Raw genomic sequence first — 24459 nt, 5'->3', positions numbered from 1 at the left:
ATAGACATGCGATAATAATTTTGGACATGAGTGTACATCATGTAAATTTGTGATAAAATTTGAATAATCGAACAAAATACGTTGATCAATCATTTTTTCAGTCGTTTTTGAACAGAGAAGTTACGTTTTCCTTCTGCTTTGTGAGGAAAAAGCAGGTTTTACAAAACTTTTTTTTTTCTTTTTCTTTTTTATTATTTGCAAAATGTCTGCAACACTCTGTAACTCGTAAACAAAGATCTATCGACAGTGTTCTTCAGATTTGGAATCGAAACCCTGATGTTTCCAATAACGCACCTGTAAGTTGTGCAGAGTCTTCCGCGCTGGTCTTGTGACTAGTGCACGCGCTTTTTTGTATATGGGTCCCGGGTTTGATTCGCGGTGAGAGAATATTGAAATTTGGGTCTAGGAAGATTCGTTGTAAGAAAACATGTAATAAAATTCGATGTACGGAAAACTTGGTGTGGGGAAAAGTTAGATGTGAGGTGGATTCGGTGTAATGCATATTGCATATTACTGCTTAAGATAACTTATAAAACTTCATATTGTGAAAATGAAAACTCTATAAAATGCACCAAATAAAATGTGGGGATTATTATAGTTTTCATCACACAATCAATCTGACACAATCACAATTATAAGTTCAGAGAATGATTATAGAAACAACGAAAAATACGTTCCATATAGTACACCATAGAACATGTACAGGGTGCCCCAAAAGTAATTGTGAAAAATGGCACCACAGATTCCTGGCACCAAAACAAGAAAATAAGTTGATATGACATATAGTCCGGAAGTGGACAGGGGTGAAGTTAGACAGCTTCGAATGTCAGGGAATGAAACGTCACACCTGTCAGTGGAATAATGATAAGAGCTATGGAAGAGAGTTAATAAATACATAAAAATCATATCGACTTGACATGTTAAATGCATGTTACAACACTGTGCCAGTGATTCTCCATACGTCAAACCGAATGTGTCTACGGCAGGGATATTGAAACGGTGCAGTAAAGATGGAAACCATACAGAAAGTAGTTGTTATCCATGGTTCGATTGCATGCACATGTACTATGGGAGTCAAAGCAAAGATCACGTAGCATGGTTGCGAAATCTCTGGGGGCAATGGAAAGTGGTATACCAGATAAAAACTTGCAGAGAGATTGTAGAAATATAAGAACATATATAACTAGTCGTGTAATGTAATGAAATAACCGGCAGAATACACAACGACCTACTGTATTTGTAACGTAGTATCTTATATAGAGTAGCACTATAAACTACTAGGTCATAAGGGGCCATAGACGCACACATTTGCATGAAAGATTTGTTTCATCATGCATGTTTGAAGATTGTTTGCCCACACACGTACCAACTTGCTGTCCAACTTACGACCTTGGCATTACGGAGGAGTCACGTGATTTTTTCCGCTGTGGTAATTGGCGGAACTAAATATAAAACAATCAACTTGCATGAACGAGCACATACACAGTAAACATGCATGAAGAACGGCAAAACCGTCATGCATGTTTACAGAAGATTTTAAAAACTTTCAACACGTATGAACGAGGCCATACACGATCAACTTGCATGTGGTTTTATCATTTTTCATGCATGTTGGAAGGTTTCTTCATGCATGCATCTGTGTGTATGGGGCCCCTATACGTGCTAACAAGAAACGTACTTACAGAAGATGTTTAAAGTGCTGTCCTCCCACAAATATGCAACGTGCTAATCGTGAGTTTCGAATGCATTATATTACTCCCAATGTGTTGCATAACTGATCACACTCATCTTCAATGCGGTTTTGTAGTCGGCAAATTCCTTTCCCTAAATATGAAGTTCTTTTCCCCCACATTCGAAGCTGTCTAGCTCCGCCCCTGTCCACTTCCAGACTATATGTCATACAAACTTTTTTTCTTGTTTCGATGCCAAGAAATCTGTGATTTCATTTTTCGCCATTACTTTTGGGACACCCTGTATGCATATGTAAGATGCAAAAATTTATTGAGCAAAAAGTTCTTAGTGGGATGGGCAATGTAAAGTGGGATGATTTGAATGCGTTATGATGGTTTATATTCCTTTTTAAACTGTAAATCCACGTCTCATATAGCCTTGATAATAAACAGGAACGCTTAACTCCAACTTGTGAAAAGAACAAAACGCAACAGCTGAAGGAGGAAATGGAGGAGAAACGATAATTAAGAAGAGGGGTCAGGCAATAATGCTTATTGTGGGCATTAAAAAAAAAAAAAACTCTACACTTAAAAAGGAATAGAAGAAAGCAATAACACTACAGCTTAGGAATAACCGTTCACCGAGAGAGAATCACACACTTAGATTTGCGGACGATTTCGCACTGTTGGCAGACCATGAGAAAAAAAATAAAATAAATAGAAACAAGTGTAAACGGAAAGTTGAAAATCTTAGCAGTGAATTCATCGTGAAAATCAGCTGGGTAGACAGGGTATCAAATGAAAAAAAGAAAAAAAAGTATGGGAAAAAGCAGTATCCTGAAGACAGTTTCAGAAAACAAAAAATCTTCATTTAACGTCCCTCAATTATGTCCTTAGTCTAAAGGAAATGGATGATTAAGATAAGTGAATGATGATTGAAAATTTGGTGGAATGAAATGTGGGAGGTGAGAAAATCCATGGATACAGTGTTGTTTACCACAAATTTACTTGGATGGGGATCGAACCAGGGATCCCACGCACCAGAAGTAAGCGCTATACCACTGAGCCACCGTGCCGCCCTCCTTTCGCGGAAACGAGATAGAATGATTGGACACACTGTAAGACATACAGCAGGAATCAATAGAATGATTGGACACACCGTAAGACATACAGGAGGATTCAATAGAATGATTGGACAGACTGTAAGACATACAGGAGGAATCAATAGAATGATTGGACACACTGTAAGACATACAGGAGGAATCAATAGAATGATTGGACACACTGTAAGACATACAGGAGGAATCAATAGAATGATTGGACACACTGTAAGACATACAGGAGGAATCAATAGAATGATTGGACAGACTTAAGACATCCATGGAAGGAATGGTAAAAGAAAAAGTATTTGCAGAAAGGCCGGAATTGAAATATATCAACCACATAATACAAGATATAGGACAAAAAACTACGAGAAAATGAAAAGTCTGGCTCAAGATAAGAAAGAATGGAAAGCTGCATCAAACAAGTCAAGGGATGGAAGATTATCTTTCTTACCAGTGGCGTCGTTGGGAATCACTTTGGAAGGAGAGAGGCAATAAGTGGATGCGTTCTGGGTTAATCGGTTACCCTTAAAAACGTAAGATTAGTTGATTGACTCGTATTTACATTCTTTTTTCAGTAGCGACACTATATAGCAGGCTTTTCCACCAAGTGTGACGCTAAGTTTTAGAATTTAAAAACAAATTTGTCATTCTGATGCTGTATACGTGTAGACTTGATACGGTACATTTTATTTTATTTTATTTTATTATTTTTTATTTATTTATTTATTTTTTCTATTTTTTATTTATTTATTTATTTATTTATTTTTTAGCATGAAGCCTTCAAAAATAAGTGAAAATTAATTTTGAGACAGACTGCATCAGTCAACGCCGACGTGGATGCTCATTCCACTTGCTGATACTTAGATAATACCACATAGAAACTTTTAATTTTATAGTATTATAATTTACATTACCTTAGCGATTGGAATGTCCATGTCGACGATACACTCTTACGCAACGCTTCACGTGATGGTCACTAGGCGATTCTGCACCAGCAATGAATTAGGTCCTTCTGGAAATGAACAAAGGTTTGGTACATCATACTGATTGGATATGGATGCACACCGGTATTTTTTTTAACCAATCGGTAATTCTGAAAGTCTTCACTTCTCATGAGACCAAGTATAACACATTAATATAGCCTTTGTTTAAATATTGTACAGTCTGCAGCAAAAAACCTGCAACATGAGCATGTAAGTTTATTGTGAAACTACGCCTAACAGCACAGGGAATCAACATAACGTCTAAGCAGCACGAATCACGCCAGGAGGAACTTCGGCGACCTCCCCTGCACACTTATTTTGGAGCAAAAGACTTCGTCGTTTCACAATAAACTTACATGCTCATGTTGCAGGTTTTTTGCTGTGGACTGTACACCTGGTCAAGCAATGACGCAGTAGTACACTCTTAGAAATGAATCTTAACTCCAAAAAAACAAATATTAACATAGAAAGAAATTGATGAAGTCTTGAATTTTTCAGAAATAAATTGAAAACATATTTCCACCCTCCCTTACTAGTACAGACTTGGGTGGTGTAGGAAATAATAAAATCTAAGACCTGTACCAATAAGTGAAGCTTGTTCCCGTCACACTCCGTTGTGAACGGCAAATACCGTGATCCGTAAGACTAAGCTTTTTCTGTGTTTGGATATTCATGAAATGAGAATACAAGAGTTAAGGTAGTTGAAAAACGTTTAATTATGTTTTAATGATGTATGTGTAGGTGTTTCAATTACGATGATCGTAAGATTCCACATAGTGCCTCACTGTGCAACACATTATGAGCTAAGACTGACCTCGTATGTTGTCTTCTTTCTGCAATTGCTGTAAAATAGTTCTTCCTCGGAGATACCCCTTGTGCAGGATGTGAGCGAGCTGACTACGAAACTCTAATCGTATGACCTAGAGCCACTAGAAGTAGTACACTTATAAAGTCGTATTGGCTCTGGTCTAAAGTCGAGACTTTGAATTGTCAGACTTTGTCTCGGACTGGAGTTGCCCTTGTGCTGTCCGTGCTAATAATTCGTGAACTGCCCCCTTCCGTCCCCCACACACAATAGCTTGGGTTCAGTTTTTACATAAGGTCGTTCTCTTGTATACATGGCACTCATGGTTCTCCTTTAATTGTGATTTTAATCTTCCGTTTCCCAAGCGGAGGTATTTCACCTGCGTCTTCGCTCAATATGCATTAGTCAAATTTTTGACAAGTCGTGGGTTCTAATCGGCATTCCCTGAAAACACCTAGAATTATAGGGGTCTGCAAGCTTATAACATTTCCGGATGTTGCGGCTTCTTACTAGCTTGCAGTTTCTCTCTTTCCGTGATATTAATCACCTTTCTTTTGTTTCTTTGTTCGTTTACATTTCCTATTTCTAATTTGAATATTCTCTCTTTTAACTCTACAACTAATATACAATTTCTTATAATTTCTGAAATAAATATAAGCTATACCTTAATATGATAAAATAGCAAAAATTCTTGGTCTCGATTATCAGTTTCATTCATACGTATCTAAACACTTAAAAAAAAAAGTAAAATAAAGTCCTTTGAAGAGTCAAATTTTGTTCCTTTTAACTCTGTGTCTACGTGTTCAAAATACGTCATATGATGACCGTACTTGACATTAAGCTATTATTGGATGTGCATTACCGCATCAGTTTCACTAGCGTCATTTACTGCTGTAGAACCCTCTAAAATGTGGTTCTTTCTTGATATTTATGATACTGTAGTATCTTTAGTTTGTAACACTGAATAACGAATGTAACTTTGTAAGTTATCGTCTAGCATGTGGATTTAAAATATGTAATAACCTGACGTTGTGACGTTTGAAATGTACAACTTTATATTAGATTGGCAAAATTGTTAACTTTGTGGCATTATGAAGTATGCTAAACCGTGCGCCTCTACAAATATTTGCATACCATAAAATTTCAGCTTTTCTTCCAATTAGTTTGAAAGTTACAAGTGCGTATCAAACTAAATTGTCCACTCTGTATATGCGTATGTATCTTTGAACGTATATGAATATATTTATACAGGATGTTTCAAAAGAACACGGACAACGTTTGGGAGGTGATTCCTGACACCAAGATTAGACAAAAAGCATAGACCAACCTGGGTGCACAAATGCTTCCTTTCGGAGTTATAGACTGCCGAAAACATGAAAAAATTAACTTTAAAGGTCCATAGCTCCAAAGCTATGAGACTTATCGTAGTCGGGTCAAGACTTCACTTCGGAACTAGTATGTGTGCTATTCAGAATTACATCTTTCACAGTCCTAAGGTACTCACGCAACATTTTTTATAGAGGGAACTTGGTTACGGGCATATAATTTGAAGTACTTACCAACCACCTTTATAAAAATTGTTGCGGAAGTACAGCAGGATTGTGAAACTTGGATATTCGGATAGGGCACATACTAATTCGTAAGTGAAATCTTGGCCCGATTACGATAGGTCCCACAGCTGGAGCTATGGACCTTTAAAGTTCATTTTTTTCATGTTTCCGGCAGCCTATAACTCCAAAAGGAATTATTTGTGCACCCAATATGGTCTATAGTTTTTGTCTTATCTTGGTGTCAGGAATCACCTCCCAAGCGTTGTCAGTATTGTTTTGAAACATTCTGTATATACGAGTATATTGTAAGGATCCCCATCTTCTAGTGTATGTTACTTCTAAAAACACACATCAGAACTGTAAGTACGTGCTTTGTTTGACAACACAATTACCTCGTAGTAGGGAGAAACAGGAAGATATTAAGTCGGTCCGGGGGAAACCAAAGATGGACGAACCTCCCTGAGGACACTCATAAAAGTGTATCGCAAGAGCAGCAAGTTATCAGCTCTTGACTGATCAATTAACCTAGAACGCCTTCTCCTGAGGTTGCTTTAGACGAGGGAGTTATTAATCAAACCCTATCTCTGGAGGCCGCCCTAGCCAAAAAAGATATCCAAACTACTATCTACCGCTCGAGGCCGCCATAGGCAAAGGTGGCTCCTTATAAACCGTCTCCCGAGGTCGCTACGGACAAAGGAAACTCCTTTAACAAACAAATCCCGGAGGCTGCCCTGAGCGATTAAGTTCCCGTACAAACCTAGCTGAACCTTAAATATCTAAAGCCACTACTGTGCGCTAAGGATATAACTGAACTTGGAAACGCTTTTATTAATATTACAAAGAAACTTTGTAAATTGTTTATAGAAACTAATTTTTATAATAAATTGGTGAAAGGCCTATTCCGCACTATTTATTGACTCTACCGAAAACATTCCAATACGCATATTTAATTGTAGTATCTGATTCTGCACTTTTGTGTATGTGAGGCAATGTTTCCTTGCCGTTTTTTTATTTTGTTTATTTTTATTTTCCTTCCTTTTTCTTATAAATGTCATAAATATGTACAGCAAAATATGTAAATCTTTCGTAAGTGGAAAAGTTTTCTCTATTGGAGCTAATAAATAAATAAATGAGTGTTTCTGTATTGTTTATAGTGTCGGAAAACTGACGAATAATCATGTTTCTTACTTGCAGATATAACGGATGAGACTGTGAGAGCAGATTACCTTGATGAGGGTGGCATTTTCCCTCGCAACAAGGACAAGGACGGGAAGACGTTACTGATTTTTAAGTGCAAGAAACACGTTAAAGGTCAGCACAACATGGACGATATGAAGAAGTTAGCCGTCTACTGGTTTGAGAGATTAGAGCGGTAAGGATCGTGTTTCCTTGTTTACATGTTTTAGTTCATCATTTTAATTTTCAACGAGCTTAAAAAGTTCGTAACTGAATTCTCTATGTCTGTGTGTGTGTCAGTCTGTTATTTGCGATTTTTTTTTAAAATTTGGAGCCGTGCATTCGATAGAGCATCAAGAACTATCTGAAAGAGTTATTAAATTTTTTCGCGTCACTCTTATCGTACCCGAGATATTGGCCAAAAAATGGCCGATTTCTAGAGATTTAAGGAGCCATATTTCGGGAACCGTAAGTCACATAGAGATTATATTGGTGTTGATCAATACCTAAGAGAATGGTAAACATTTTGGTACCAATATTAATTTGTGGCCAGTGGCTCTGTGATATTTACCAAAAATAGTTCCGATTTCGGGATATTTAAGGAGCTATATTTTGGGAAACGTGAGTTACAGAGAGATCATATTGGTGCTGATCAACATGTAAGAGGATTGTGAACATTTTGATACCAATAGTAACCGGTGGCCACTGATCAACTTGCTACTGGCCAACTGGCCACCGTTCCCCAGATATTGGCCAAAAATTTTCAAATTTCTAGATATTTAAGCAGCCATATCTTGAGTGCTAGAGAGATAAGTGCTAGAGAGATAATATTTTACTAATTTTTGCGAGAGAGAGAAGAAGGTACGGATAAAAAGATTTGTTTTTACATCTAGGAACAATCCCAGTTATCCTTCCCGCTCCATCTCTCCATTCTTTTTAAGTTCGTTCTGGCAATGCTCTTGGAGCATTCTCAGCTGGTTTTATCTTAGAAACTTACAAATGTTTAAATGCCTTTACTAAACACAAAAACTGACTGTGTCTCGAAAAGGTATAGATGTAGCAAATACAAGTTGATGCAATGCTGTGAACCGAGGCAGGGTACATGGCAAGAGAAAAATATTCTATACAGTCAGTAACAACTTTATTCACGACTGCATGTTCTATAGCAATGGTTCCCAATTATTTGAGAGTTGCGGACCCGTTTTTTATTTTTAAGGCTAGGTACGGGCCCTATAAGTTTAAATTTTGATGGCTACGTAGTAATAGTAGTTAAAAGGCAATATTGACGGATTATAAATCTTTATTTCTGTTATAAGCATATAATAAACAGTACATACATATATGGGGCCCATAGCATTATATTAGTATCTTTAATACGTTATGAATATAAATGTCACGAACCCCGTGGACTACCAATTAAAAATTACTGTTCTTTAGATTGATTGATATTTAATGGGAGCGTCAGCAATGTAGCTATTTGTTCCCGTCACGATTAACACCACTGCTCAAACATGGACTGCTGTAAAAAAAATAAAAACGAATATATTTAAATATAAAAAAACTGCTCCAAAATAGATATACAAAAAAGAGAAAATAATAAATATATGAGAATAACAAATATATATACTGATCACTAGTTGAATTAGACACATTTACCTAATACCGTGTAGCACCACCTTTCGCTCTGATAACGGCGGCTACCCGCGGTTGTATCGATTTCACGAGGCGTCTGAAGTGTTTGTGGCATCTCAATCCATATCTGCTGCAAAGCCTCCCACAGAGCACGCAAGCTGATCGGAAGATGGTCCACAGCCCGAAGTCGTAGTTCCATGGCATCCCAGATATGTTCGATGGGATTGAGGTCCAAGTGACCGTGATGGCCAAGGAAGTGTTGCCAGATCAGAGGAGTGCTCATCAAACCAGTCTGCTGCTATCGTAGAGCGGTGGGCCGGCGCATTGTTCTGCTGGAGCATCCGGATGTTGCATCCGAGCAAATGTGAGGACATGTTCATCCAGAAGATCGCGGTAGCTTTCAGTTGTGAGGGACCGTGTCACACGTGTTAGGGGACCCATTTAAATCCGCTTAAACATGCCGCAGATGAGAATACCACCACCACCGGCCTCCACAGTTCCCTGTAGGCACGATGAATTCATCACCTCATGCAGTTGGCGATGCGCCAGTACCCATTCATCGGCATGTACCAATGTGAAACGGGACTTGTCTGTCAAGGGAACTTTTTTCCACATTTTCAGAGACCATTCACCCATGCTAGACGTTGTTTCCTGTTTTGTGCGGTTAGAAGGTGTATTCGCGTGAGCCAATGACTTCTCTACCCCATGGCGAGTAGGTGGTTGTGGATTGTGTTGCTGCTAACACGACGTTCTTGTCCTGCATTGAACCTCTGCGATTTGATGCACTGTAGCCTGTCTATCGGCTGTTACGATGCGGACCAGTCGGTGCCTACCTATTTTGTCGACATGCCCCTGACCGCGTCAGTTTGCCCGTGTGAGTGCGGTTTTATCAGAAGCCTGGTACTACGATACACCCTTGACACAGTTGCCTTTGACAATCCGAGTGCCGCAGCCACTTCCGAAATCGAGCCACCCAGTCGTCTGGCCCCTACAATTTGGCCATGGTCAAATGCACTCAGGCCCTTCGTCTTGCCCATCACTGACATACTGCACTGACATGGATACCGAGAGAGTAAGCACACGGCAGCAGTACACGCGCGATGCGTTTCATTGACATGCACTGGTGGAGCATCTGCAGGGCGGTTTCTGCAACTGTCGTGCTGTCTCTAATTAAACTGGTGATCATTGTATAATACTAACAATAAATAGTAACAATAGAGAAAATATTTAACAATAATAATAGTTTTAAAAAATAAAAGATCAGAAATCATCCTTTAAGGTGAACCTTTCTACTTGGGCCAACTACTGTCCACTCAGTATCCATCAGGCTGTCTTCCATCATATCAGATTTCAAAGAAACTGAAGGTGGCTTACGAACAGGCGATTTTGTTCTTTTCGGGGAAAGGATCGTATCATTGAGTTGGCGTATATACTGACTAAATCTTAGGCCGGCCATATAAGGTGAGCGGCGGAGTTCGCCGAAGACAACCTGAAAGAACACTAATAGAAACACGTGGGAATTTGGGAGGTTAGCTAGTTGACGTGACTGAAGTCTGTATTTCTGGACTTTTTGTCGGGAACCAGATCAGTTTGGGTGGAAACGTCGGGCGTTTGAGTTGTCACAGATTTATAAGACGTAGCTGCAACTGTAGCAAAGGGCACAGAAAGCGAGGAAGGGACGCTTTCTTCTAAACGACGCTTAGCATCGGTATCAGAGAAATTCTCAATAACTATTAGCTCTCAGATACGTTGCTCATGTTGAAATTCTGGACAGTCTTGAGACCAAGACTGTTCTATAGAAAGGCGATCGAGGTTCGAGGGAAGGAAAGAGGGAGATCATGGTAACAGTTTTCTGCTGGTCTGGCGTGAAGACAGGATCGGAAGTGAAGAGGTGTTGTAGCTATGGCGTTCGTTGTATCCAGTGTTTCTGTGCAGATAAGAAGCATGCCAGTTTCCAAGTATTCCAAAACTACGTCCAGTCCTTCCTGATTGTTAGATAAATTTTTATCGTAATTTCGGGAAGTACTAGGTGACAAATTTTTCTCGCTGCAACATTTACCACAGCTTTTCCGCTGAGTAACTTCGAACGGCAAGCGGTAACAAGTCACATGAAAAGTAAAATCCATAATCAGATGACTGTGTCCATCTCAGTATTAGGAACAGTTAATGTATTTCTGAATCAAGAAAACCAGTACCTTCTGACTTGAAATGCTATCCTATTTCTGTTTCGTCATCTTACAGAACTTAAAGGTTTCTGGTGATATATTGCGTGCTCAAATGTGGATTCTACGATGCAAGTAGGTACGAGTTCGGGGACGAAACAAAGTAGTTTGCAAGGATTCTTAGTTTTTTTAAAAAAACAATGGTGAGTACTCGAAATGTTGTTGCCAGACAGTAAAATTGCCAGGAAAATACAGTTTCAACGTGACAATATAGCATACATTTTCGTTTATGGGTTATCATCACCAAACCTTAGAAGTAAACTAATTCAAGAAGCTATTTGATGTCAACGTTTTTACGAAATTGTACATCCTCTGACCTCTTTAGTTGCTTTCAATGAGATACATTCACCGTTTAATATATATATATATATATATATATATATATATATATATATATATATATATATATATATATATAAAATCAATGAATGACCCCTCTGTAAACCGTGGAGTATACTTTGCGCCCGTAGATTTAGCGCCCACATATAATATCGTGTACTTAGCGCTCAGAAAATATTTGATGCTTATCAGTGTGCTAGGGTTGACCAAAGAGAGAACTAGTTTATATGTATAAATGTAATTTCGCACTCATATCTATCCCCATCTCCTCTCTTTTCACAACTAAAGAACAAGGAGTTTTCACTTGAAAAATCCTGCTATTCTTGCTGCACAATTGTCATGTCACTTTTAAAACCCCTTAGGCAAGTTGAAAGAAATGTGTTCTTTTCTTCCTCTCCTGTTCACCACCGTCAGCTCTAACACTCTGACTTTTCATGTACATCTGTAATTACGTACAATTTAAGTACGACTTAAGAGCATTACCATATCACCTATGAGATTTTCATATTTGGATGTGAATTCATGTGCTAGTGTTATTTTAAAATTTACATAGTTTTAAATAATAATAATTACACACACCTTAATGCAAATACTACGAGTACTGCATCAAAAACAGCAATTATTCATGCACATTACATAACTTCATTTCCTATCGTAAATACAGGGTGTCAGGGGGCAAAATTCAACTGCCAAAATTTGGTGGGTAATTCTTTATATCAAATGAAAATAAAACGTTCTAATAAACATGTGTCATAAAACGACTCCTTTCAGTGTTATAAGCCGCCCTAAACGCAATCAATTACATTTTAAACTCTAGTTTGAAAATAATGGAACATTTCGCAAGTAGTTAAAGAAATCCGGCAAGAACTAGTATTTCCTCTATCTAAATATCCATACAAGGATACACTTTTAACCCTAGGACTACCAGGTGGGTCCATTGCACTCGTACGCATACTTTCTTTAATAATTACTAAGGCTTAGTAAGTATTGAGATTCTATGACATTTCCCTGGTTGTGTTCTTGTGTTGTGTTATTTTTTTTTTTCCATTTCCGTGAGTCGTGATAGTTTTTAAAATTTATAGCATTGGGTACCGAGTGGGTCCATTAAATGGTCCAGCCTTAATGGTCCATTAAATGGTCCAGCCTTAATGCAGAAATATGAGGATGGGTTCAGTATAGATTGAGATTGTGGCTCGTAGCGGAGTTAATGTTCTGATAATCTTCTAACTGTTCTAATGAAGTCAGATATAACATATTGCAACTTTATATGTTATGTAGTTTGATTGATTTAATTATTTGCAATTTTGCTTATTTTAGTAGCAGCTTTTCTTTATTTATTCACTTATATAAGTCTCTTGTCAGAAGCATAATTGTTGCTTTTGTCTATCAAACTGTATTAATTTTCCATTGTATGCAGTTCCGTATTCAGTGGCAGTTTCCGGGGATCTGGACTCCCAAGCCCCAAAATTTTTAAAAGTTGCTAGAATAAAACCTAAATTTGCGCTTTCAGTCTCCATATTGACAAAAAAAAAAAAAAAAAAAAAAAAAAAAAAAAAAAAAAAAAAAAAAGTTTTCTGGAGTAGGACACTGACCCCCCCTCAATAGAAATCGTGGCTTTGCCACTGATTGTATGTAAAGTTTTGTTTATTATTAGTGTGTTTTGACTATTGCACGTGGTATATTAACAGATCACTAACAATACACGTCACTGTTGATGGTAGAGGAGGAATATTTTTGGTAAATCAATAAACGATGAAGAAATTGATTCCCGACAGACGATAAGATATTAGCAGACTTATATACAAATGCAACTGAAGTTTCTTGTTCAGGTACCGATATTGAAATGAGACGTTGAGTAGTTTTCTTAACCAGAGGATTGGTTAGAAGTTTGAAGCGTAGAACCTATAGCTAATGCAAAAGGCAAAACTTCGGAGAAAAGCGATCCTACAAGGGCTGCCTTATGTTTTGATGCCAACATTGGCGCTATTAGAATACCTGATGACGAATTGTTCCTAATTCGTGAAGTTGCAGATTCTTCACACACTCTGCAATATAATTTTATTCTTATATGTAATATGACTGTAGACGAACAACTTCTCATTTTTTGGGTGCGCTGTCTCTTTTGACAATATATACCCATTAAGATCAGCCATTTTACAATTGCAAAACACAATGCACAACTATATCCTGAAGTGGTCACTTCTAGAGCGGAGGAAAATACTCAAAGTTATCATATATTACAACACAACGAAATCAGACGTTCACACTAACAATCATATGGTTCGCTGTTACACCACAAAACAATGAACAAAATGGCCTATGACAGTATTTTACATAACTGATGTAAGTGGACTCAACACTTACGGTATTGTCATCAAAGCGTAATTTCAAACGAGAAACAAACATTAAAAAGTTTGAAATGCCGTAAATTCTTCATTTCGTCTGGTTAGCAGTTCGCCAACGTTGAGAAGAAATCACGGAGAATAGAAGCTTCCCAGTATACTGAAGAGGAACAGCCTAAAAAAGTCTCTCCAGCAAAGAGGGAGCACAAAACAAGAAGTTTCTGCCGCAAATGCAAGCTATATGAATGTACTGACATGTAACATTTTCCAAGTGTAACATTCCGATTTTGATAAAATTTGGCAGGTAGATATTACACATGAAATAAACATACGTGTTTTTTTCTTTTCTGGGGAAAACTGTTTTAAGGGGTAAAAGCCCCCACCCAAAATTTGGAGAAATTTGATGCCGGAAAGACAAGAAGAAGTTAGTCGAAGTGAATGAAATTGTTCACAGATATTATAAACGTTAAATGATGGAATATGTGTTTCGTACTTTCCCGGGAAAAATGGTTGGGTGGGGCACAGACCCCTTCAAATCTTTGATCTCGAAATATCAAAAGCGCTAATAACAGTACGTTAAACATGCCTAAAGGACATGGAGAATTGTAAGGAAATTTTGGGTAGGGACAATATAGAAAAAATAAATGAACACTTCTTTCTTATTTCCTGTAGAAAAAAAATGTTTTTAGGGGCAAAAGTCTCCACCGAAAATTTTGAAATTGACGACCGAAAGGCATGAAGAAGTAGACCGGAATGAACGAAATTATGTGCATATATTGTAGACGTAAAATGACAGAATATTGTGTCGCATTTTTCTGGAAAAGATGGTTGGGTGGGGTACAGACCCCTTCAAACATTTAATCACGATTTATCAAAGTGTTCATTAGTATAGTGAAAAGTACCTAAAAGGACATGGAGAATTGTAACGAAACTGTGTTTAGAGACAATACGCAAAAAAAAAAAAAAAAAAAAAAAAAAGAAAAAAAAAAACCGAATACGTGTTTTTAGTTTCTGCGGAAAAACTGTGGTGTGACTAAAATCCCTCCGAAAAAAAGTAATTATTACCGCAGAAACGCAGGTAGTTTTCATAGGAAAATACGACACGTATTCTTTCATTTTACGTCTACAATATTTGTGGACATTTTCATTTATTACAGTATATTTCTTTCTGGGCTCGTGGAGTTGAATTTCGTATTTTTAGGAGGGGGGCCCTTTGTCACACTTTTGTTTTTCTGCACAAAATCAAAAACACGTAATCATTTCTTTTCTTTTCTTTCTTTTTTTCTTTATTTTTGCGTACTGTTCCTACACAAACTATCGTTGCAATTATGTCCAACCGTTTTTCCCAGGAAAATACGAAACATCTATTCCTTCGTTTTACGTTTATAGCATCTGTGCACAATATTATTCACTTCGGTTCACTTCTTGCCTTTCGGGACTCAAAATTTTGGGTGGGGGCGCTTGTCCCCTAAAACTGTTTTTCCGCTGAAAAGAAAAAACATGCATTCGTTTATTTCATGTGTAATATCTACCTGCTAAATTTTATCAAAATCGGAGTGTTACACTTAGGAAGTGTTACATGTGAGAACAGCAGAATTGTATGAGAAGAGTCTTTGGGAAATTATACTGTAACTCGTTACAATCCAATAAAGCAATTACCTGTGAATAATTAATTTTTAAATTTTGTTACGCAGAAATAAATTTCCTTCTTACAAATTTTAATATTATATTTCTGAATAGTGTTTTACTTCATAATAAAACGTTCCTTTTGCGAAAAAAGAAAATGTTTGTATTTAGTTTTACGTTTCATGGTTTTGCCGGGTCGGCTAAGGAAGACTTGAATTTACTGATTATAGTGGAACCCGAACCACTTTGGTTACTCAATGCTCTCCCACCAGGAATCGAACCTTGAACCTCATACGCCAAAGGCTTGCGTGCTTGCCACTAGACCAACGGGGAGGGATAAAACAAACAAATATTGGAATATGTAAATTAAATTCACAACCAGACGTGGCTAGTGAGGGAAGTCGTAAGCCAAAGCGTTCCAGACAAGTCTCACGAACACGAAGTACATACTGCAGCAGTTGGGATTGGCGAATTTTTACAGGGAGAATGAGAAAGTCCGATTTCTATGGAATGGTGGACGGGTTTGTTTTCCTTCTCTCTGACAAGAGTCAGAAAGGATGGATTACTTACAGAAAATCGTGCCAGAAGAAACTGAAGAATTCCTAATTTATTTTGATCAACATTACGTATCAGGTAGTCTCTGGAGTATGCGACTTTCATCTTATGGTGATCTTAGGATTCGATTTCTTTGCTAGCCTCTTTTGTTTCCTCGCAACATATCCGTTCACATAGCAACATTACAGAAAGAGACACGAACGAGTAAATTGACAGAAGCTTCGAATTTGAAATTCCAAAAGATTGAACCTGTTCATCCTTCCTTGTGGATGGACATTGCAAAAGGATGAGGCCATGGTTTCAACTGCATCGAACAAGAGTAGCGAGATGAATTACCGAAGAAGAGAGTAAAATGGAAGACTATTAACCTTCAAAGGCGCTTGTTCAACTTAGTGATGGATTATTCTCAAGGAAACACCATACTCGTTCAATATCTGATTGGAATTGATTACTGCATAAGGCTGTAACTTTAGGGTATAATGTGTACAATAACTTCGTAGAGCGATTAACTTATTGGTTCGTAAAGTAACGTTCTTTTTATTAGAGAACGTTACGTTGTTTTTCAGTGCTTGTAGTGTATGATATCAATTGCTTAACTATATATGAACAAAAACACCAGAGGTGCAAAAAGTGCAGCCAAGTTCGTCAGCCTCAAAAAGTGTTGAGATGAGGATGGATGAGCCAAGTTCCTTGGCCACTGCATCTGAAAGGAACACTGGAATTTGGCGCGAAGTGTCTAACATATTCCAATACATTAAGATGTCTGTTCCTAGTTTCACGGCCGGGACATTTCAGCCCTAAGGCTAGTGGTGACCCCCAAATCCACCACGCTCACAAACATCATCCCTAAGGCTCGTTAGCATTATTTACTTTGACACTTCGTAGAGGAATATAAGTTTTCCTTATCTGGGTTTCGAACCACCAATCTTACTGCATTATACTGTATATGTGCCTTAGCGCATTAGCAAAGTTGATATTCCTAAGGTTGATGGTGGTCCCAAACCCACCACGCCCACCACCACTATCCCTAAGGTTCCTTAACATCATTTTCCTTGACACCTCGCGCCAAGTTCCAGTGTTCCTTTCAGATGCAGTGGCCAAGGAACTTGGCTCATCCATCCTCATCTCAACACTTTTTGAGGCTGACGAACTTGGCTGCACTTTTTGCACCTCTGGTGTTTTTGTTCATATTTCGCTTCTTTTTGTAGTTCACCATGTCAATATCGTATATTGGAATTCTCAATTGTGGCATATTGCTGCATTTAAATTTAAAATTGTACATTTTCAAAGGAGTCATAGTGTGTCACATACAACATTAGTTCCCAAGGGCTCTCCCACCGGGAATCGAACCCAAGACCTGTACAAGAAAAGCGCACATGCTAGCCACTAGAACAGCGGGGAGGATTTATTCTATTAAATATCTGTTAGAGCGTTATGTCCAAACGAGATTCCAATTCATTTACACGAACTACAAAATCACGATCGCTAACGTCTCATTTTTCATTACCTAAATACGAAGAGTATCAACAGGGCCCAAAACCCTTGATGCTGAATCCTCGCTGCTACATCACTAGACATAGCTGGTGTTTCAATATACCTAGTTGTTCTCTCTCTATCTTTTCACATTGCGAAATTACGGAGTTCATTACATGTTGCGTAGTTTCATACTGCCAAATGTTTAGGCACTTCCGGCAGGGTTAGAATGATGAAATTTGGCATGATTGTAGCCTCCCGGGACTAACCAACAGGAAAATTGCTAAAATTGAATATTTTTAATTTTTAAGGAGTCTAAAGGGAGATGAACAAATCACCATGTTATTTAAATAGGCGTTTTCCTGGAATACAAAATCTTATCTTTTAGATAATTGAAATAGGAAAAGAAACTTGAAATTCGGGAATTGTAAGCTTAAGAGGTGTGAGGAAGTAGGACGAGCAAAGGCGAGGGTGTGGGGGCGAACCCCCGAAGGGCAAATTCAGGAAATATGAAGAGCAAAGGCACGAAATTCACTGTTGATGAAAAGGCTGATACGTAAGAGATTCTCACACTGTTCACAGATGGAGACACAAAGTATCAAGAACATTTTTACATAATGACTGTGGTAACTATTCTGGTACCAATATATTTACGAAATCGGTTACATTTTGTTGCTAGTCTCACATAAATTCGAACAATTGGATTTCTCATTCCTTCGAAAACTACATTAATTTTAAACATTCTCACCTCAACATTATCTTACTTATCAAATTAATTTCAATATCTATTTAATACCAATGACTGCAACAAAGGAAAAATATTCACCGAAAAAAGACAAAATATTGGCTTTCCTTGTCTGGGTTTCCAACCACGAAATTTACGGCAGTATGTACGTGTCTTAGTCCACGGTTTTAAAAATTAACTGATTCACAGAACGTGCCTCATTAACTTGCTTAACTAGTTAATACTAGCTCTCACTTATTTTACTCGCACACTCAGAAAAACTGTATGTGGCGTACGTAAAAACGTTTGTTACATGTGTAAATCCTGTAGCTGTTGGACTTGATGTACACTAAACGTATAACTGAAAAAGTATATTTGAACGTACTTTCCGTATAAGTGTTCCGAATAAACGTACTTTCTACACGAACGAAAAGACTTTATGTAGGCGGTCAGGATCTCACAAACAGATGGCCGTATGTAACTTATAGCTGACGTACGTAATGTACGGAAGACTGTTAGATGTCAGACATCCTGCAACGACATTGTGTAACATCTAAGCGGGGAAAAGGGCAGTACGTATGTAGCATATGGATAACGTATGTTAAGTATTGATTTCTGTAGTAAACATAAGGATCCCGTATATTTGTACACTATAGCGCTATCCAGATAACGGATTTTTCTCAGTGACCTTAGCTCATTTTTCTATTAACCTAGAACGACAGGGACACGAACACAGAAACATCGAGGAGAGTTAAGATTCCAAAGGTTCTTCCTCCGGGAATCGATCCCAGGACCACATACACCAACGGCGCACGTGGTAGCCAATAGACCAGCGAGAAGGGCACCAACTCGACCACTCAGACGATTGACAACATTATCACTATGCACATGATGTGTTCAATAACGGAATCGTTCCCGATTTCTGATTGTAACGACAGTTTTTTTGCTAATGAAAAAAATTCCGTAGCAAATTCCTCAAATTTCATTTTCAAGCCGTTATAGTGTACCTTTATGGAGAGTTTCGCATCTTTATCTCATTAAGAAGTACCTAATGGCTATGGACAGTTTTTCGCCCATAAAAAGTCCCCATAGTACATTCCTTAAATTTGGAACCTTTACTTACACAGGTCACTACAAAACGTAGGTACCATATTATGCAGAGTTTCAATTCTCTATCTCTTTTGGAAGCACTTAATCAATGATGAGTGAGTGAATGAACCGATCTCTGTTTGAGTAAGGACAATTTTTTGCCCATAGAAAATTCCATAGCACATTCCTTAAATTTCGGATATTTTTCATATTCAAGCCATTGTAAGCTACCTTCGTGTAGACATTCACATCTTCATCTCATTGGGAAGTACCTATTGGCTACGGACAATTTTTCGTCTATAAAAAAATTCCCATAGCACATTCGTCACATTTCGGACTTTTTCCATACTCAGGTCATTATAAGATGCCTTTATGCAGTTTCACGTTTCTATCTCATTGGGAAGTACCTAATCATTTTAATGACTGAGTGAGTGAATCGATTTCTTGCTTGGCTAAGGACAGTTTTTTGCCTATAAAAACTTTTCCGTAGAACATTCCTCAAATTTCGGACTTTTTCCATACTCAAGTCATTATAAGGTATCTTTATGAAGAATTTCACGTTTATATCTCATTGGGATGTACCTAATCAATTTGATTAGGGAGAGAATGAACCGATTTTTTTCCTGGCTAAGGACAGTTTTTTGCCCATAAAAAATTTCCCATAGTACATTCCTCAGATTTCGGACTTTTCCATACTCAAGTTATTGTAGGGTACCCTCATGCAAAGTTTCACGTTTCTATCTCGTTGGGAAATACCTAATCAATTTGATGAGTGAGTGAGCGAAACAATTTTTTTCTTGGCTAAGGACAGTTTTTTGCCCATAAAAATATCCCATAGCACATTCCTCAGATTTCGGACTTTTTCCATACTCATGTTATTGTAGGGTACCTTTATGCAAAGTTTTAGGTTTCTATCTCATTCGGAAGTACCTAATCAATTTGTTGAGTGAGTGAGTGAATCGATTTCTTGCTTGGCTAAGGACAGTTTTTTGCCTATAAAAAATTTCCCATAGCACATTCCTCAGGTTTCGGACTTTTTTCATACTCAAGTTATTGCAGGGTACCTTTATGCAAAGTTTCACGTTTCCATCTCATTGGGAAGTACCTAATCAATTTGATGAGTGAGTGAGTGAAACGATCTTTTTCCTAGCTAAGGACAGTTTTTTGCCCATAAAAATTTCCCATAGTACATTCCTCAGATTTCGGACTTTTCCATACTCAAGTTATTGTAGGGTACCCTCATGCAAAGTTTCACGTTTCTATCTCGTTGGGAAGTACCTAATCAATTTGATGAGTGAGTGAGCGAAACAATTTTTTTCTTGGTTAAGGACAGTTTTTTGCCTATAAAAAATTTCCCATAGCACATTCCTCAGGTTTCGGACTTTTTTCATACTCAAGTTATTGCAGGGTACCTTTATGCAAAGTTTTAGGTTTCTATCTCATTGGGAAGTACCTAATCAATTTGATGAGTGAGTGAGTGAATCGATTTCTTGCTTGTCTAAGGACAGTTTTTGCCTATAAAAAATTTCCCATAGCACATTCCTCAGGTTTCGGACTTTTTTCATACTCAAGTTATTGCAGGGTACCTTTATGCAAAGCTTCACGTTTCCATCTCAATGGGAAATACCTAATCAATTTGATGAGTGAGTGAGTGAAACGATTTTTTCCTGGCTAGGGACAGTTTTTTGCCCATAAAAAATTTCCCATAGAACATTCCTCAGATTTCAGACCTTTTCCATACTCATGTTATTGTAGGGTACCTTTATGCAAAGTTTCAGGTTTCCATCTCATTGGGAAGTACCTAATCAATTTGATGAGTGAGTGAGTGAAACGATTTTTTTCCTAGCTAAGAACAGTTTTTTACCCAGAAAAAATTTCCCATAGCACATTCCTCAGATTTGGAACCTTTTGCATACTCAGGTCGTTATAGGGTACCTTTATGCAAAGTTTCAGGTTTCCATCTCATTGGGAAGTACCTAATCAATTTGATGAGTGAGTGAGTGAAACGGTTTTTTTCCTGGCTAGGGGCAGTTTTTTGCCCATAAACAAAATTTCCATAGCACATTCCTCAGATTTCGGACTTTTTCCATACTCACGTTATTGTAGGGTACCTTTATGCAAAGTTTCAGGTTTCCATCTCATTGGAAAATACCTAATCAATTTGATGGGTGAGCGAGTGAAACGATTTTTTTCCTGGCTAGGGACAGTTTTTTGCCCATAAAAAAATTCCCATAGAACATTCCTCAGATTTCGGACTTTTTCCATACTCAGGTCGTTATGGGGTACCTTTATGCAAAGTTTCAGATTTCCATCTCATTGGGAAGTACCTAATCAATTTGATGAGTGAGTGAGTGAAACGATTTTTTTCCTGGCTAGGGACAGTTTTTTGCCCATAAAAAAATTTCCATAGCACATTCCTCAGATTTGGAACCTTTTGCATACTCAGGTCGTTATAGGGTACCTTTATGCAAAGTTTCAGGTTTCCATCTCATTGGGAAGTACCTAATCAATTTGATGAGTGAGTGAGTGAAACGTTTTTTTTCCTGGCTAGGGGCAGTTTTTTGCCCATAAAAAAATTTCCATAGCACATTCCTCAGATTTCGGACTTTTTCCATACTCACGTTATTGTAGGGTACCTTTATGCAAAGTTTCAGGTTTCCATCTCATTGGAAAATACCTAATCAATTTGATGGGTGAGCGAGTGAAACGATTTTTTTCCTGGCTAGGGACAGTTTTTTGCCCATAAAAAATTCCTGTAGCACATTCCTCAGATTTCGGACTTTTTACATACACATGTTATTGTAGGGTACCTTTATGCAAAGTTTCAGGTTTCCATCTCATTGGGAAGTACCTAATCAATTTGATGAGTGAGTGAGTGAAACGATTTTTTTCCTGGCTAAGGACAGTTTTTTGCCCATAAAAAATTTTCCATAGCACATTCCTCAAATTTCGGACTTTTTCCATACTCATGTTATTGTAGGGTACCTTTATGCAAAGTTTCAGGTTTCCATCTCATTGGGAAGTATCTAATCAATTTGATGAGTGAGTCAGTGAGCCTGAAAACTGCATATTTTGGGGGTCCAGTACTCAAACATGGTTGAAGGTAGGAATGTGAGATTTGGTACATGAGTACATCTGTGGGATATCTCCTTACATTCAAATTTCATGTTTCTACCCTTAATAGAATCTTTTTTACAAAGCCTCGAAATCGGCGATTTTACCCAAAACTCTTGTTCGTGTATAATATGCTTACGGCAGTGCAGGCCAGTTTTCATTTTCTTCGCGGAACTTGGCTGCCATGCACTGCCGTGCATGTTGATACATTTATATTGCGCATAAAGTTGTAAAATATTTATCAGACTTAATGCGGCTAGCTTGTTAGATGTTTTTTTTTTTTTTTTCTGAAACTGTGTAATATCATATGATAATTTGACTTTTTCTTTTTTGGTATCGAAACCGATGTTGTTATATAGTCAGAGTTACCATATGTCAGGTTTTTACCGGGACAGTCCCGGTTTGAAAGCTCTTGAAATGAAATGAAATCTTTGAATTTTACATCCCACGATTAAGGAGATAGGAGTAGGATAGATAAGACGGTGATTGTGAGAATGAATGAAATGGTGGAATGAAGAAAGTGAGAGAAAACGAGAGAACTCCGAGTTTATCCATGCACGCAGAGTCTGACTAACACAAAGCCCATTTGACGCAAGATGGGATAAAACCAGGGATCCCATGAACCAGATGTGAGTGTTTCTATCACTGAACCACCGTGACCTCCATGAAGACTTTATCCCGGGGTTTCGCCAGTTTACATTTCGTCCCGGTTCTCAGTCGTGAGAATATGTTCACCGTTTTTTGTATGCCTTATCCTCATTGCAGTATTCTAGATTACGTCTGTTTTACATAGTTTTCACATTAAAAGCTAAATATGTAACCTTAGTTTATAGTACATTTAAATATTGTAGAGCATTGCATACCACGGAGTACAGTTACATACATGCATATATATATATAACTACGTTTCTGCGTTTCACCCTTTCCCCCGGAGGTTATGATTCATTGAAGCGTTATAATCAGTGCTATTGGCCGGTGTCTCTGTCTCTCTCTCGCTCTCTCTCTCTCCCTCTTCATAACAGTTTTACTTAGTGGACGCTAAGTACACGGAACATGGATGTAAGAAAATAACAGAAATTAACGACCTGTGGAAAGAGTGGTAAAATGAACTGGACATCCCTGATTGTGAGATAAAATCAATATAAAATTCCTTCTGTGAGCCAGAAACACTGGGCGCTAAGTCTACGGGCGCTACATGCACGGTACCCTGTAAACTTCATAAATTTCTTCATACTTTCAAGTCAGATTTCAAAATGTTGCCAAATGACCCTGTAATACTTGAGGGGCTGTAAGTTACTGTGCATGGAGCATTTAAGGCTGCAATTGAGATAACGAGCTGCAGAATCGTTGAATTTTTAAGAGTTTGCATAGCTTATTCAAGGATTTTCCTGCATGTCGTGCCGAGTACACCTATAAATGGTAAAAATATTTTCCAGTGAAAATTTTTTCTGTGTTGACATGAAAATAGTAGTGTTGTTCAGTGACCAATTGACATCCATACCTATCTTCTACTTATGTTAAAGGCGCTAGAGTGGATAAGAAAGTTCCTAGCTCTTCTAGCTGTCAGTTCGTGTCAGGTGGGGTGGAATGAAGTAAAATGCTTATTCCTAAACCTAGATTAAAAAAAAAAAAAAAAAAAAAAACACTTGCTTCAGAAAGAAAAACTTTCCTTACTGAATTTCAGACTAACTCTCCCATTAGCTCCCATTAGCATTCCTGTGGTGGTGGGAAAGGGTTGACATGTAAAAAAAATAATAATAAACGATTGATATTAGTATCGACTCCATATTTCTCGATGTCGCTCAGATCAATAATTATAATCCGGATAACGTTAAATGCCAAGTTCAGCTCCCATCAGCATGGGTGGTAAGAACAGGTAAAAAATAAAATGTGTTAAGTGACTGAGGTTACTGTCGAATACATAGTTTGGGTTCGTCAGGCTATTAGATTACAATCGCGATGACATTTAATCCCAAGTTTAGGCATCAATGAGCATGTCAAATTGGATTCTGAATTTACAAGGGCAGCAACAAAGGCGTTGCTCGCACATCTA

At 37.8% G+C, this 24459-nt stretch overlaps 1 protein-coding gene across 1 annotated transcript in view; it reads left to right on the top strand.

Moving 5' to 3' along the window:
- LOC145674473 (motile sperm domain-containing protein 2-like) overlaps positions 1 to 24459 on the top strand; it is a 218885-nt gene that overhangs the window by 34389 nt on the left and 160037 nt on the right. The window contains exon 4 of the mRNA XM_081744586.1: positions 7309 to 7486. Within this exon, the coding sequence (XP_081600712.1) occupies positions 7309 to 7486 (178 nt within the window). The remainder of the gene's footprint in view (positions 1 to 7308; positions 7487 to 24459) is intronic.

This window comes from Thermobia domestica, chromosome 17, assembly GCF_964235325.1.
Source record: "Thermobia domestica chromosome 17, izTheDome1.hap1.1, whole genome shotgun sequence".
In the NCBI taxonomy this organism is placed as follows: Eukaryota; Metazoa; Arthropoda; class Insecta; order Zygentoma; family Lepismatidae; genus Thermobia; species Thermobia domestica.
The sequence above is the reverse complement of the archived record's forward strand: the minus strand, read 5'-3'. Positions and strand labels throughout refer to the sequence as shown.